The 17,776-nt window shown below is 43.1% G+C and overlaps 1 protein-coding gene across 1 annotated transcript in view; it reads left to right on the plus strand.

Moving 5' to 3' along the window:
• Positions 1–17,776, plus strand: part of cntln (centlein, centrosomal protein) — a 116,710-nt gene that overhangs the window by 53,886 nt on the left and 45,048 nt on the right. Inside the window, exons 13-18 of the mRNA XM_089006860.1 lie at positions 284–384; positions 6,743–6,840; positions 8,247–8,752; positions 13,194–13,272; positions 15,093–15,174; positions 15,711–15,958. Coding sequence (XP_088862986.1) covers positions 284–384; positions 6,743–6,840; positions 8,247–8,752; positions 13,194–13,272; positions 15,093–15,174; positions 15,711–15,958 — 1,114 coding nt within the window. The remainder of the gene's footprint in view (positions 1–283; positions 385–6,742; positions 6,841–8,246; positions 8,753–13,193; positions 13,273–15,092; positions 15,175–15,710; positions 15,959–17,776) is intronic.

Genomic DNA, 17,776 nt, shown 5'->3' on the forward strand with positions numbered 1-17,776 from the left:
GTCAGATTGTTGCACGCAAACGCACAGCAAGGCCACCTCCTACCTTGGCGTTTCATCTCACTTGTCACTTTGATTTACACGTGAATAAATAAAACACGCTTCAATTAAGTTCTTTGTGTCATGTTCTCTGTGGGGAGGTGAAAGTGGAGCATGGGATTCCAGGAGGAAATGAGTGGCAAGTGTTACTACATAAATGAAGGCCATCGTGGGATATTTGTAGAAAATATAAAAACGCTTTTGATATACAGCGCCAAATATTAATTTATTTTTGCAATTAATGCAGAGCTGGCTTGGAGGAGGAGTTGGACATGCTGCGAGTCCAGGCTGCGATGGATCGGGCCACTGTGAAGGAACTCCATTTGTATCTCACTGAAGAACACCAAGGTGAATCAATATGTATTTTTATATTCTAGAGAGGTTTTGAATTGAGCATGAATCGAGGAGCGTGAAAATAAATAGCAATAGACTACAGAGGGGAGCATCGGGTCTTTTTGGAGGGGTGATATCGCAGTGTATCAAATCAATAATTGACGTTTGTGAACGTGGCTTGCCTCTGCAATTTTGACCATTGGTATTTGTCACATTAAATGTAGTACAAAAAATGAGAGAAAAGATGACATATGGTATTTGAATTTAGAAGGCATGGCATACTGTACGCACACACAACCAATTACTATTTCAGTGATACCTCAGCTTACGAACTTAATTGTTTCCCAGAAAGTGTGTGTCAAGCGAAAAGTTCGTCTGCCGAAAATAAAATGGCACACTCGCGATCCCGGAAAGCAACAATCACCTCGGGCAAAGCAAACTCTCGGACTTGCCAGCACAACACACAGCGAGGCGCGAGGCGTTGTAATCATGTCACTGGTGAGGTGACAGCGACTCGTTGAAATGTCCCAGTATCGGTGATTAGGGGGTCAACACGCACACAACGCACACTCGCAATCCTGGAAAGCAACAAACTTACGCGATCGCGGCTAACAATCACCTCGGGCAAAGCAAACTCTTGGACTTGCCAGCACAAGACACGGCGCGAGGCGTCGTAATCATGTAACTGGTGAGGTGACAGCGACTCGTTGAAATGAAATGAAATTGAAGTGTCTTCTTAGGCTGGCGGAGGACGCGAGAGGCGGTCCCGCCCCAGCTGTCAACTCGCACGTGACGATTTCAACGTCATTAGTCACGTGAAAGTATCGACTAAATAACGCCTTTGTGGAAAGCTTTTAGGCGAAGCATGGTAGCAATGGTGGATGGTACCAGGCTCCTTATTTGTAGAATGGTCGTAGAAAGTTACTCTCAGGGAAGTGACACACAGCGTGAGAGATGTCAGGCTGAGATTCACACGACAGCCGCGATGTGCATGTGACGCCACAAACGCACACCTCGTTTCTGTTTCTCAATGATCTCCTTCTTATCCTCGACGGTGATTATTTTGTGTGTCTTCTTCGGCTGAACACGAGCCTGTGGAGGGTTTTTTTTCGGTCCGATAATAGTAAAATTATCTGCAAATAGCTCCTCGTAGTCGATCAACGTGTGAATTCAGAGAGAGAGGGTGTGGAAAGGTGCGCCGGCTGGAGCGCTGTTCGGTCAGGTGCTTCCGCCCAAGATCCAAAGATCACTCCGACAGATCCGAAGATCACTCCGCCAGCCGTGGTGGGTGTGTATCGCGAAAAGTAGTGCGTATTCCAAGGTTTAATTTTCATAAATTTGACGTTCGTAAACCGAAAAGTTTGTAAGGTAAGGTGTTCGTAAGCCGAGGTCTCACTGTATAAAGCACACCACGTTATAAGGTGCTACAATAGAGGCCGGGGTTACGCAATACTTCTTCTATAAGAGGTGGGGCGGGGGGGTCGATGGCTGCTGACAGTAATTGCGAGCTCAATCTCAAATATAAGACGCGCCTGCGTATAAGGCGCAGGGTCATCTTTTGAAGAAAATTAAGGATTTTGTTTGGACCTTACGGTATACCTTAAATATGACAGCACTTTTGACTCCGATCCCAGCCAATTTGCCAGCTAAATTAACGACGCGACTTGGATTGGAATTAATTGGAAAACTCAATTAAGACTTCAACCCTGGTGCTAATTGATTGGTAGATCAAATGCTGTTCACCTTGTCAACAGGAACCATAGTCGATGTTTTTTTTTTTTTTTTTTTTTACAGCACATCGCTTTTAATTCAGTTTGCAGCCTTTTTGTCAGTCTGCGACTGCTGCGGCTTTAATTAAGCAGTTCAATAACGAATCTGTCCTGGATCACTTTCATTTTCCTGCCCACCAATGATGGCGTCTGGCGGTTGAGGTGCGAGCATTTCATTAAAAGGATGGCACTAATTAAAACGGAGCGTCCATTGCTATTGACACTCGAGGCGGGAAGCGAAAGTATTGAGCTTCTCTGAAAGGAAGGAACGTTCTAATTTTATATCTTCCCTGACAAATAATCACTGGGGGTAGATGTGTATTTACATCTTTAAATCATATGATAGCTAACTATTACAAGGCGTTGATTATCATCACATCTTTCATGGGACAAAAGAACGTTGAGAGAATTTTTGTAAAGTTGAATACCTCGCCTTACAAACGCTTTAGAGAATATAATCTTGGCATACGAACTATTTTTCGGGAAACACACAGAGCGCCACAATGAGCTAACAAGGAGCTAAAAATGGCAGCCAGGTTTTTTTTGTCCTCTTCCCCACCCCCAGTCTTCAGTTGAAGCCGCACGTGATTGGTCAAGATCCGTGGTAGAGGATGGAGGGGACACATGCAGCAGGACACACGCAGCAGCGCGCGAGGGGAGGGGCTACAGAAACAGAAACACACACACGCACGAACAGGAGACGACAGAACTTGAAGCAAAAAACAAAAGTGAAGTGGTGAGAAAATGGATAGAAAACACTGTGAAATTTGGACTTTCAACTTAATTGATAGTTCAAAAGCAGAGTGTAGACTGCAAGGTTAAAATATCCCATCAATCAGGCTCCGCAAATAACTCGCACAATTTGTACAATTTGAAGAGAACATACTAGCAAGGGAACCAGCTATTAATGAAGTGTGTCTGCCCGCATCTGTTGCTGTTGCAATATCACAGATGTACAACCCAGAGCTCCTTGAGACACTTTATGCAAAAAGCTATCCATTCCATCAAGCCATCAACGACCATCACAAAGGTAAATAAAACAACTTTATCCAGTACAGTTTATTTTTTTTTTATTGCAATACCATAGCACATTTATTATACATAACATAAGGTATATTGTGTGTAGTCTTAAGGCTTATTTAGTTGAAAATTATTTTTTATGGGGACCTGGGAACGGATCATTCTCATTTTAATGGTTTCCTATGGGAAATTAATGTTTGGAATAGACACTTTTTGCCTTTCACACTTTCTGGGAACCAATTAAGTTCGTAAGCCAAGGTATCACTGTATATTGATAACATTTAAGGATGATCAAATTTCGGTTCATCTCTTTCTTTAGTTGCATTTCTATTCTCCGAGGGCTTGCAAAAGATCTTATTTGATACAATCCATATTCGATACAGTTAGAATCCAAGTACAAGATTTCAAACTATCTTTTTTTTCAATCAAAACATTGTCATGACAGGTTCCAGAATACAAATTTCGCACTTAAAAATTGTAAAATCACCTTGTGTTTTCGCATATTTTAGCTCTGCTGAGATGTCAATTCGCCTTCCGAAAACAAAAACACTTTGTCATATTACAGTTAAAATATCCCATCAATCAGGCTCCACAAATAACCCGCACAAGTCATCTGTAAACTTGATGCAAAAAGCTATCAATCCAGCTAAACAGAACACAATTGATGAGGAACTAGGCAAAATGATCGCAGAGAAAGCACCTCCAAGGAATCATTCCTCAAGATGGTGAAAGAAGAAGGCTATGTTCCTCATCAAGTGTTTAATGCTGATGAAACCGGCCACTCCATTCCATCAAGCCATCGACTTTCACAAAGGTAAATAAAATGACTTTATTATACAGTGCAGTTTATTTCTTTAATTATTATACCATAGCACATTTATTATACATAAAATAAGGTATATTTTGTGTAGTTTTAAGGCTTAGAAAATCAGCAAGTTTTATGGGGACCTGGGAACGGTTTATTCTCATTTTAATGGTTTCCTATGGGAAATTGATTTTTGGGATACACACATCGCCTTACACACTCTGTCTGGGAACCAATTAAGTTCATAAGCCAAGGTATCATTGTGTTTCGTAGCCAGCGCCTCTGACACCATCACGTTTGGCACATTTGCCGTCCAAACCAATTGAAGAGAGTCATGACATCTGCGCCCCGACCCCCGACTGGTAAGCCTCATGTCGGGAGTCATGCGGAGCCCACCCCAACCGTACTGGAAAATAAGTTATGAGTGACTACAACACCAAACCTCGGCGACCTGATCAAAGAGCCGCGGGGTTGAGGCGTTCACGCAAGGATTATCTCTAACCAAAGGCAACACATGAAAGGGAAAAGCGAGCCTTTGTGCCACACTGCCACAGACATGGGAGGGGACACTAATATATGCCGCCGGTGGTGCCAGGACCTCCTCCCAGCAACGGGTGACGAGGGAGAGCCACCTTGTCTTCTCATCAAGGTGGTGTCGAGGTGACAACTCCCAATCCGTCGGAGGTGGATGGTTTCCTCCCACTGCTTGATTGCGTCGACCCAACGAACACAGCGGCACTCCCTGTCCTGGCGGCTGCTCTTTTTGATTGAATGTGACACGCCAGGAAGACAAAAGAGATGGCTAATTCCGACTAACAAACTTCCCAGGACACAGCATCGATTCGACACCAGGGAAAGGGGCTCCTTGGAGCTGATTTTGCTTTGTCTTTCTTTTTGTCTTTGACTGTGTCCAGGTAGCTGACCTGAAGCGTACATGTCACAACAAATTATTTTGCTCGTGTAGCCCTTTTTATTTATCTATGTATGTATGTATGTATGTATGTATGTATGTATGTATGTATGTATGTATGTATGTATGTATGTACGTACGTATGTACATATTTATTTATTTATTTATTTATTTATTTATTTATTTATTTATTTATTCTGATTTATTTGTTTATTTAGTTTAATTTGTTAATTTTATTATGTATTTATTAATGTATTCATTCATTGTTTTGTGTATTTATTTATTTGCTTGTTTGTTTATTTATTGATTTGTGTGTCTGTTTATTTGTGTTTAAATGTATTATTATTCTTATTTATAATAGATTTATTTATTCATTTATTTGTTTGTTTATTTATGTATTCGTGTATTTGTTTATATATTTATGTATTCATTTATTTGTTTATTTTATTATGTATTAATGTATTCATCGTTTCGTGTATTTATTTATTTATTTATTTGCTTGTTTGTTTGTTGATGTATTTGTATGGAGCTGTTTATTTTTATTTATTTATTTTTAATGTATTTATTTATTCATTCATTCGTTGATTCATTCATTTATTTGCTTGCTTGGTTTTTATTTATGTATTTATTTGTGTATATGTCTATTAGTATTTATTTATTTATTTTCCCAAAAGAGCTTGGCTAAGAAACTCTGGAAACTTTCAGTTACCTTAACACGCCGACCAGTATGTAACATATTTTCCGCAGTATAAGGCATACTTAAAAGATTTCATTTTCCTCAAAAGACAACCCTGCACCTTATAATCTGGTGCGCCTAAAATGTGAAGTAATGTTGAGCCGCAACAGGATTCGCAACTACTGACAGTAGCCGCCTACACCATTTCCCCTCACTAAACCCTCCGGTAAAAGTAGCGCATGGTGCATGCTGCGATATATAAAATGGTGTATCATTTCAGTATTCTCTGAAAAAAAGTCTGTATTTCACTATAATTTTGTTGTTTTTTTGGCACATTATTAAAACTGGAAAATGTAGCTTTTTTGCTTCTTTTTGTTTATCATGTCTTCAATTGGATTTTTTGTCAGAAAATTTTAAAGCCAAAATATTCCATGAAAATCCCCAGGGAACATAAACATTTTAAAGAAAGAATATTGGTAATCTCTGAAAATTGTATTTATTATTGTACTGTGATGAACTGAGAAAACCTTGGAATGGTTTGGAGGTCATAAAAATGCATAATATGATGTGCCTTATTTATATATGGAAAACATTTTAAAATGTCATTCATTGCAGGTACGCCTTATAATTCGCTGCGCCTTATAATGCGGAAAATACCATATTTCCTTTATTCATTGATATTGAAGAGTGTGTTTGTCACGGTTGAGAATGAGATTCCGCGGATAAAACGATATGTTAGTCTGTGCATATAAGCTATCCGTCGGGGGAATCCGAGTGGACTACAAAGCAAGCGCGGCCCCGGGGCTGTACAGTGTTCACCAAGAGACTCAAATGCCTCTCGCATTTGTTTATGATCCCGTGAGAGGGAGAGCTAGCGCGTTGTGTGCTTTTTCGACATTGTTTTCCCATTTCCTTACGGATGATTAGATCAACACACTTCTGTTGTTTAAGATGAAGATGACTCGAACTAAGCGTCTGATTTTTTTTTTTTCATTCTTTCCACTCTGCTGGCAGGAGAGGTGGCGGGAGTGGGGGGGGGTGCATTTAGAATGTACCGATGAAGGAAATGAGGCACTAAGCAGCGCTAATTGATTTAATACAGCGCCCTTTTTTATCATCCTGTTGTGTGGGTTTGACCCGTCATGTCACAACAATAATCTTTGTTCTCCCCCCCCCCCCCCTTTCCTGTTCAGAACTGCTTCGCAAAGTGGAAGAGGGGCGCCGTGTCAAAAGCACTTCTCCGAAACGACCCTCCGTTTCCTCAAAGCGATTGGAACAGTCATTTATAAAGGTACGATGCTATACCGTCGTTGAAGTGTTCTTTGTCACTAGCAGAAGATAGACAGAACCGTACCGCTAATACAATGGCGGTGAGAAAATTAGCCTCTAATCTGTCAAGCGTAATTTTTTTCTTTTGTTCCTGTCACATTTTAGTCCGTGGCTTCAAGTCAACTCAAAAATGTTTTTCTTTCAGTCGGCAGTGCATTAGGTTTTAATTAGTCATTAAAAACAGGCTAACTAAACTTTAAAGTGACATACTATTCAAATACAACTCTGTCACCTTGCGTTGACTTTTGTGGCATTGTCTCTCATGCTTGGTTGGATGTTTTTATTCAGGCTTGAATGTCCCAAGCTTCACCAGCGGTCAGAGAGAAACATCATCCCATTTTTTTGTTTTAGGAGCTAGCATCTGGACATTTGATTTTAGCAGACTGATTGATGCTAACGTCGCTCTGACTTATTTTTCGGTGTTTTGTTTCAAGTTTTGAGCGAAACACAATTTTAAATGCGTAAAAAAATGCCAGTGGGCAAAATCCCAATTTTGTAGCTTGGGAGCTAGCGTTTGTACTTTTGATTTTAGCACACTGTAACGCTTGATACTAACGTCACTGTGACTTATTTTTTGGTGGTTTGTTTCAAGTTTCGAGCGAAACACAATTCGAACAAAAATGTCCAGGGGGCACAATTCCTATTTTTTAGCTAGGAAACGTGCGTTTGTACTTTCGATTTTAGCATACGGTAGCGGTTGATGCTAACGTCGGTCTGATTTATTTTTCTGTGTATTGTTTCAAGTTTGGAGCAAAACACAATTTTTAAATGAGTAAAAAAATGCCAGTGGGCAAAATCCCAATTTTGTAGCTTGGGAGCTACCGTCTGGACTTTTGATTTTAGCATGCTGTAACGGTTGATGCTAACATCTCTGTGACTTATTTTTTCTGTGTTTTATTTCAAGTTTCGAGCGAGCCACAATTGTATATAAAAGGGGAAAAAACCATGCCCGGGGGAACAATCCCAATTTTTTTTAGCTTGGGAGGTAGCATCTGGACATTCGATTATAACGTACTGTAACAGTTGATGCTAACGTCACTGTGACTTGTTTTTCGGTGTTTTATTTCAAGTTTCGAGCAAAACACAATTCTAAAAAAATGTCCAGGGGACACAATCCTTATTTTTTAGCTTGGGAACTTGCGTTTGTGCTTTGGATTTTAACATATGGTAGAGTTTGATGCTAACGTCGCTGTGACTTATTTTTCCGATGCGTTGTTTCAAGATTGCAAGACGTGTCCACTTTACATATTCAGGGCTTAAATTAAAGATTTTTTTTTTTTTTATTTTTTTTTATGGGTGACAGAGGTAGCTACCTGAGATTTTTAGGATGTTTATATCACCGAGGCTTCAAATCTTTGATTCCCCTAGATTGAACTGCTGGAGCAGAAGTTGACGTCCCTGGAGGTTGAGACGGAGCTTCTCCGGGAAGAGAAACAGCAGCTCCTCGAGGCCAACGAAGACCTGGCCCGCGACTGCCGCGGACTTCGAGCCTCGCTGGATCATCTGCAAACCCAGGAAGCCGTCCGCCTCCAGACCGCCCTGGCCTCAGCTCAGGGGATGCGCCATCGCGGCGAGGTCTCGGTTCTCCAATCTCAGCTGGCCGCCTCTCGCAAAGAGTCCGCCGAGCTCCATCGGCGGCTCCTGAAGCTCAGGCAGGAGTTTGGCATTCTTGGGGCGGCCAGGGACTTCTACAGGAAACGCGCGACGGGACCAGCGCGACCTGCAACCGGCAACGTTAGCGGCAAGCTAAAGAGGCTCAGGGCTTCGTTACACCGGCGCGGCCGCCCCACCGTCATCCCCAATCAAGCCATCGACTGGCGAGGCCGTAGCCCCAGTCCCTCGAAGGACGAGTGGGAGGACATGAGCGCGGCGAGGTAATGATGCACGTGCACTTACTCGCGGCGTCCAATCTCATTATTTTGAAGGTGGGCCGGCGGGCCGCAGAGCATCGAGGGGGGACAACGTGCGTATATGCAAAAACATAAGCAAATGGGTGATTGAATTTCAGCCTCCTGACTGGTTGGTATTCAGGAGCCAAAAAGGAATGATAGCGAGACCGTGTGGGGGGGCAGATGGGGGGGAACCACTGTCAGATACCGTCAAGTGTCCTGGGACGGCTCGCTCAGAGCTTATTGACTGAAATTTGCATGCAAAATTAGAAGTCTCTGTGTACGATGTTGAAGCAGTGCCAGAAAAGCCCTGGGATGGGGGTGGGAGTCGGTCGGCAGGGGGGGCGGCACCAAAGTCTTGATACTTTTCAGCGGTGCCATTTTCATGCACGAGTAATGCAGGCCCGCAATTGACAGTTTGGCAGTTTGATTTAATATACTGGTCCTTTGCATATTCAAGACCACCCCACCCCCCCGCCCCCCATCACCCGGCCCTCTCCCCTTTAGCCCACTACATTGACAGCTCAAAGGATCCCCCTGCAAGCACTAAACCACCCACGGTACATGCAGGGAACCTCGCAATGTGCCTCGTTGTGCCGCTTCTCTTGCCGTGTCAATTCGCAAATGGCCCATTGCCACATTCTCTCTCTCTCTCTCTCTCTCTCTCTCTCTCTCTCTCTCTCTCTCTCTCTCTCTCTCTCTCTCTCTCTCTCTCTCTCTCTCTCTCTCTCTATCTCTCTCTCTCCTTTCTTCTGTTTCTCTCTCTCTCTCTCCCTCTCACTCGCTTGCTCTTTCTCTTCTCTCTCTCTCTTCTCTCACTCTCTCTCCCCTCCTCTCTCTCCCTAGTTCCCCCCACTTTCTTCCTTCTCTCTCTCTCTCTCTCTCTCTCTCTCTCTCTCTCTCTCTCTCTCTCCCCTCATTTGCTCTGTTTTTCTCTTTCTTCTCTCACTCACCCTCCCCACTCGTTCTCTCTTCTCTCACTAGTTTGCTCTCCCTCTTTCTCTTTTTTCTCTCTCACTCACCCTCCCCACACTTTCTCTCTTCTCTCTCTCTTCCTCTGTGTCTCTTCTCCCACTCTCTCTCTCTCTTTCTCTCTTTCTTTCTTTCCCTTTCTCTCTATACCAATCTCTTCTCTCACTCTTTTCTCTCACACTCTTCTCTCTCTTTTCTCTCACTCTGTTCTCTCTCCGTGTTCCCCCTCTTCTCTCCCTCCCGCTCTCTTCTCTCACTGTTTTCTCTCCCTCTCTGCTCTCTCCCTCGCTCTCTTCACTCTCTTTTCTCTCACTCTTTCCTCTCACTCTCTTCTCTCTCCGCGTTCCCCCTCTTCTCTCCCTCTCGCTCTTCTCTCACTCTTTTCTCTCCCTCTCTGCTCACTCCCTCTCTCTCTGCTCACTCTTTTCTCTCACTCGCTTTTGTCTCCCTTTTCCCCCTCCGTCCCACCTCAAACAAACACGCACACACTACACTCGCTTTGCCTTAATTTAGTTGGATAAATTTTGAATGACCCTACTCGACTCTCTACCAGATGTCTACAAGCTGTTTAACACCCTCTAAATTAAGACCCATCAACAGTAATTATTTCATGTATGTTTTATGCAAAAAAACAAGACATATATGCCACTGAGCCATTTCTTGAGTGATGGTCGGAATGATTACATTTCAAACACTCTGAACCATTGCTGATATTTAGTCCCTGCTCCCCCCCCCCCCACACAACTCAGTTTCACACTGGCCCCCACCCCGTCCTTTATGGCTCCCTCGTGCTCAGCCCTGCCTCCTCGCCAACTAATTCATCAGGCCGTAATCCCACCCTGGCCCACTCGAAGCACTTTAGCGGCGACTTGGTGCGGCAACGGATTTCCTAATGCCCTCCGTGCGGCTAATAAGCAGCCGTCTCATAAACGCCTTACCTGCTAGAAAGGATCTTAACGGATTTGCGAAGACGCCGTCCAAACCGAGATGCGGTCTTATTTAAGGCACCTGTCCACCTATTTGTCAGCGTTGCTATAAAGCCCTTCCGTGCTTCTCATCTTGCCGGGGCCTTCTTCAGCAATCTGTCGGGCAATGCCATGTTTCCGCCTAGAGACGTTTATTCCGAAAATGTGACAAAGGTGTCAGGCCTGTTAAAAGATGCTGACGTGTCTTTGTTTTCATCCTCTGCCTCTCACGCTCCCTTTTTCTCTCTCTTAAGTTTAAAACAGCTGGAGGCAGTTGATTGTTTTGACTGCATCAGCATTTTTTTCATTTTAAGAATGTGGAAAAAGGGTCACAATCAGCTTATTCGAAAGTAGAGTTGAACAGAACAATCTAAAACATTAACATTTTTCTTGAAGCATTGTGAGGCAAAAAAGGGCACTACCCTTCTCCAAACAGCAGAGGCGTTGTTGATTCATTCCCAAATAGTTTCAACATTCAAAGAGGAGTACGCCAGCTTTGAAAAAAGTAGAGCTCACATCTTCCATGAAACATTCTTCATACATTTTGAGGCACTCCCATAAATCATCCATAGCATAAATGTCATCTATTAATTAACCATAAATATTCCTGAAGTAAGTAATTAATTATTCATTAATTATGTTATTTTATTGGCAATTAATGAACTTCCTTTATATAATCAACAAACTTTATATAATAAGAAAATGGCGGAATTTTCCCTCAATTTACCCAGAATTTTCTTTTCTTTTTTTTAACACTAGTGTGGGCTAATTCAATACCTGATGATGTGCAAAACTGCGTCCAGTCCAGTGCCAGGGTTTTTGTCATTTTCACTCAAATTACAGGACCTGCAGAATATTGAGTTTTAGGACTACATAAACATTCAATACAGCGTTAGAAAACCTAGACTCTCTTCTTTCATCAGAAAAATGAGTTAATTCCTAAATTATATGGGTCTGGAGTTATATGAACTTTAAATGGGGCTGCTGTCCAAAATACAATAAAATACATACATATTGATTTACTTTATATAGCGCTTTAACAACACCTGAACCTATAACTAGAGCGCTAAAATGGACAAAGGACAAATGCTGCACAATTGTGGAAGGGAAAAACATTGCCTGAGGTCTGGCCAGCGTTTTATCGGCACCTCCCGCCAGAAAAAAACAAAACCTGAACACATTTGGGAATGGGTCTGTGCAAGCTCTCAGTCGTACAGGAGTGGTCCATCGCTGAGAAGGTTTCTTCAGCCGTCATCTGTACAAATTTGAAGGTTTCGGACGTTTCGCCTCCTATCCAAGAGGCTTCGTCAGCGAACTAAAGTCTGACTGGTCGTGTCGGCCCTATTTATATATCCCTATATATTTGGGAATGGCGCTCTGTGTTAGACTTTTCAATTCACAAATGGCCGCAAATGAGTTAAAAATAGAACATTTAGTGGGTTTTTTTCTTTTTTGCTTGTTTTTATATTCGTTATCTCAAAAACATTGTTAACTTCTGAAAATTTTAAGTCCAAAATATTCCACGAAAACCTATAAGGAACATTACTGTTTTAAAGAATGAAAATTGGTGATCCCTGAATATCAGATTAATTATTATATTGTGATAAGGTCTATAAAACCTTGGGATATTTTGGAGCGCATAAAAAATGCGGGAAAAAAACACACATTATACTATTATGCAATTTCTATTTTCGTGTTTGACATCAAAATCCTGTTTTAAAATCTCTCATTCATTGAAAGTGCGCCTTATAATCTGGTGTGCTTTATAATGTGTCAAATACAGTAAATAAAAATACCTCACCCGCTGGTCCATCTGACCCCCCCCCCACCCCCCCTGACCACTTTTAACCCTAAATAGCCTCCGGCCTTGTCATGTTCCCTTTAGATTCCCTTCCTCTGGTCTCTCCCTCTTCTGCCTTCCCCCCACCCCCTTGCTCCACCTTAATAAACCCACCGGCGTAAATGTCACTGGCTCCCACCTTCACGTCAAAGGTCACTGTCAATAAACGTGCCCATGTTTGTGTGTCTCCGAGAGAGCCCTTACCCCCGGTACCTGTCCGTCAAAACGCAACCCCGTTTTTCCTTGCGCTCAACCGTTGCTCTCTCGCGCAACGTCTGTCACACGTTGGCGAGCTAATGAAGGCCACAGCCGCTCTCATACATCTTGATGCATTCACTGTCGGGAAAGGATGGCGCCATTTTTTTTTCACCTTCATTTACAAGCCGCATTTACACTTCCTGCTTAGAAATTGGACGGGGCATTGATTTTCTGTTAAAAGATAGGACGGGGGAAGCTTGAAATGCACATATTTTTGCTTCAAGTCAACTAAATCAACTATAAAAGGTAAATTGGATTTGTGGTCCGGGGGTGGTATGCACACACACACACACACACACACACACACACACACACACACACACACACACGCACACACACACACAAGATCCGAGTCAACTCAGACCGTAATGAACTTCAACTTTCTTTCCAGTGACAGTGAGGGATACTCTGCCGACAGCTTCAACGGCGTACCCTCGGGGACGAGCCCTCCCAGACGGCGCAAAAGGAAGGTGAGTCTGTTTTGGAGTTAAACACACACACAGATGCAATGTATCCCGTTTGCGGACCTGCCTATCATAAAATGTCCTCCGCTGTCGGTTTCGGAATAATAGAATCAAAATGGCTTCGTTTCTCCAATTGACTCGACTGTCAGGATTAAAAGTGTAAAGACTCATCTGCTATAAATATCGCATCTAAATGAAAGTTTTAAAAAGTTTTGGAAATAGAAGTGGTTATACACTCAAGAGTACGTATGATGGTTTTTGTGAAGGGGGCGTGGCTTGGTCTTCCCAGGCATTATCAAAGCCTTTCAGACAATGTCAATATAACTACAGATGGACTCAGTTTTATTTTGAAATTTGGCCAGCCGGGTGGGATTGTATTGTCAGGATTTGTGTGATTTGGACGAGGACTGCGCACTCTGTTAAGAAAACTCTCATGATATTTCACAGCTCACCTGTTGTCACTGTTTGGTCCTATGACGTTCACAAATTGAGCCCTTAACTCATTCAGTGCCATTAGTTAGGGTTTTGTATTTTTCTTCCTTGGGTGCCGCTAAAGCGCTTGGCCAGACCTCTGGCAAAAAAGACCCTTCCACAAGGGGGCAGCATTTCCTTTTTTATTCCATGTTAGCGCTTTGTTCCAGCTTCAACTGTTATTTAAAGGACAAGTGACACAATTTCTTTTGTTTCCTGACATCAGAAAAACGTTCTATAGCATCTAAAATACCCCAAACACGCAGGGTGATATTTTTAGTCAAATGCAAAACACCAGTAAAAATGACTTAAAGTTGCCCAAAACTGCCACTAATGAACTGGAGAGATTCAGAAAGTCCCGCCCCCATGCTCGTGACGTCTCATCGGCATCAACTCGAAAACAAGACTTCATGAATATTCAGCGTGAATTTTAAAACGTAAAATGCTATATGCGATGGAATCTTTGTAAAATGCCATGAGAAGAAGTCATTTGAAGTGATTTTACAACTTATGGACGCAACTTGTCGGGAGGTGTCAGTTGTCCTTTAAGCGCTATATAAACCAATATCTTGCATTCATTGTATTTTGAACAGGGACATTTCAAGCTCATATAACTCCAAACCCATATCATTTAGGAATTAGTGTTTTCTGTTTTTTTTTTTTTTTTTTTTTTTTTTTTTTACTTTATTTATTTGCTCCATGATTTATTTTATTTTATTTAATTTTATTTTATTTTATTGTTTTGGATTCGACAGATTCAACAATGCAGACTACTGCATTTAGACTCATGCGGCCCGTAGCTGAATCTCAGCAGGACTTCCATCATCTCCACGACCAGCTTTGGTCTTTTAACAGTTCATCTCCTGTCGCTTTAGCGCGGCTTCATGTGATCAAACATGCCGCTGATGAAATCATACCTGACCGTCACAGCAAACAGAGAAGAGGGTGGGGGGGAGGGCTTGCGGGGATGCTTCGGAGGAGCTTGCCTCTTTGATGTCACTACAAACGATCTTGCACTCTGGAGATGTCACCCGTCCCGGCGCAAATGACTACGCCGAGACGTGTCATAGCGTAGGAAAGGCGTCAAAACTCAGAGGCCGTTATTGAACAAAGGCGGCCTCCGCACGCTCCCGTCACGGCTAATATCGCTGAGCGACGTTGGCACGGAAGTCGGGGCGAGCGCGCTCAGGTGAATTATTAAAGCGGCGGGTGATTTGTCTTGTCGTGTTAAACCAGCGAGCGGCCTGTGATCATGGTGTCGTTATGCGGGGAAGTAGAACGTGTCAACCGCTTGTGTTAAGATGATGCGCTTGCTTTTCATCACTGTCTCTTGACTGCTCTCATGCTTTTATAAGCTCGACAGGTGTCAGGCAAACCGAGGCGCACCAGTGCCGGCGGCGGATTGGAGCAGCAAGCATCCCGATGTTAACGAACAAGGTAACGAACGTTTGCTCATCACATTGAATCAAAACTGCCCCCCCAAAAAATACTCTTTAAAATAATCTGATGCTTCTAGTATTCACCCACTGGGTGGAAAACTACATCTTCGTTAAAGTAGTACAACTGACATGCCCTAAATATTGTTTTGAACTCATTCACTGCCAGACGATGTGCAAAAATATCCACTCCAGTACCAGGGTTTTTGTCATTGTCACTCAAATTCCAGGACCCACAGATAATTGAGTTTTAGGCTATTCCCTCTCGTTCCCTCAGATCATCTTCCACCCTCCGCCTCTGTGCCCCCCCCAGCCCGTCTCAGCACGATAGGTGACAGAGCCTTCAGCTGCTCTGCCCCCAAACTTTGGAACTCACTTCCTCCCAACATTCGTAACATCAATTCGCTTCCCACCTTCAAGTCCCATCTCAAACCCACCAATTTAAAATTGTGTTTTCTGTGTAGCTCTCACTCTTGTTTCTATTTATAATTGTATTTAAATAGATATTTCAACGACATGTCAATTTCCCCTTTTCAGACAAAAAACAGCACGAACGTGGGACAAGTGGCGAGAAGAGGAAGAAATGGCAGCCCATAAAAGCTTCGTCCGCCTCTTCCTCCCTGCAGCACCGCGTCGAGTCCCTACAGCGGCATGTGGAAGTACTGCGACGCGCCCGGAAAGCCGCGTCTGTCTCAGCCCGAGAACTGCGCGGCGCCAATAAGAAGATGGCGGCGGAGCTCAACTCCCTCACCGAGAAACTGAGCAGCAACAAGCAGCTCACGCAGGTAACTCCACTTGCGGGGCTGTGAGAGGCCAGTAACAGGTCCTCATACTTGATGAGTTGGATTGACAAGCAAAGTCTCGGCGCTGCCGCTCCATCGCGTCTTCCGCGACTGCTTGTTGTGTCGTCCTGATCAATCTTTTAACGGCAGTCTGTCATTTGATTTTCTCCAAACATTTCCGCCAAAGTGCTCAAGCAGACACAAGGTAGGATTTCTGGCCAGATCTGTTATAACTTTTTTTTTGTTAATCATCACACATTTCAATTATTGTGTATCAGATATATATATATACAGTGAGACCTCAACTTACGAACTTAATTGGTTCCCAGACAGAGTGTGTAAGGCGAAAAGTGTGTATCTCCCAAAAAAAAATTCCCATAAAATGGGAATAATCCGTTCCCGGGTTTCCATAAAATATACTTTTCAACTAAATAAGCCTTAAAACTACACCCAACCTACCTTATTCTATGTATAATAAATGTGCTATTGTATTGTAATGAAAGAAATACACTGCATTGTATCATAAAGTCACTTTATTTACATTTGTGATGGTCATTGATGGCTTGATGGAATGGCATTGGAGGTCCGAGGTCAAAGGCAATTGCTGTTTGGAAAGAGATGCACATTACAAGAGGACTGTAATTAAAGAAATAAACTGTGCTGTAAAATAAAGTTTTATTTGATGGTCGTTGATGGCTTATAGAAGGAGAGTCTCCTTCCATAAGGACTGTTGGTAACTTAACCTCTGGTGTGGCTTCTCTTCTTTTTTCTTTGGAGACTCCTCATCATATTTGCTGATTAAAAAACTCTTAATTGACACCTGTTGCTTTCTGACTTGTAAGGTCTTACGAAGCTGAGGCATCACATTATTATTCTTCATGTTGATGATTGTCATAGCTACAGTCTTTTCTGAATGGAACTGTTTGGTAAAAGCCTGCACATCATTCCACTTTGCCAACATTGCCTTTATGAGCTCACTTGCTGCAGCCATCTCCTCCTCAGATGTTCTGTTACTGGCTTTAAAATCCTCAATAAGCGCCGAACTTCCAGGTTGGCGCATGGCGATATCGGCGTGAATTAGCCGTGCTTTCTCGCATAAAATAGCTTTACGCTATTGTAAAAATCTCCACATTGAAGTTGAAATCTGCAGTTTCAAGTATGGCATTAAGCATTCACGTAGATCAAATAACACCGTGGCGATCATGTCAGCGACCTTGGTCACGGTGAACACACACACTCAAACGAAGCAGCACAATATTGCGCACTCTCAAGGCAGACAGACGCAGTCATTAATCTGACAGGCCACGGAAACGTCTCTGGCGGATTCCAACGTGGCACTTGCGGGCAGAGGGGAAAACCACCTGATTAGGTGTCAGTAGGTCTGCATTTTCACACTGTACTCTTACAGTACAATGGACTCATGCACGGGTGTGTTACTGACCTTACAGTGATGCTATCTGGAATGTGGCCCCTGTGTGCTCCCGTCGAGGCATCTGATTGCCAAGTCCAACCTCGCAAGTGAACTACACGCACACAAACACACACATACAGAGAGGCGCTGTTGTCTTGTTTGCTTTCTTTTTACTCCTGAAGTATTAATGGCAGCCCGCCGCAAAAAGTTAGAGTCGACTGAGATGGACCAAGCGGGGTCTTGTTGTCCTCCTCGGAAAAGGGCAAGAGGTGACGGGCTTCGGGTCCGTTGCAGCCGGGTCGCATGTAATTGGCTAAAGACAACTTCTGCAGTGAGGGGGGGGGGGGGGGGGGGGGGGTCATGTGAGAAGGACTATGCCAATTTCACAGGAAATTGTTTGTGGTGGGCTC

Source organism: Hippocampus bargibanti, linkage group LG10 (genome assembly GCF_051943395.1).
Source record: "Hippocampus bargibanti isolate YZ-2025 linkage group LG10, ASM5194339v1, whole genome shotgun sequence".
Lineage (NCBI taxonomy): Eukaryota > Metazoa > Chordata > Actinopteri > Syngnathiformes > Syngnathidae > Hippocampus > Hippocampus bargibanti.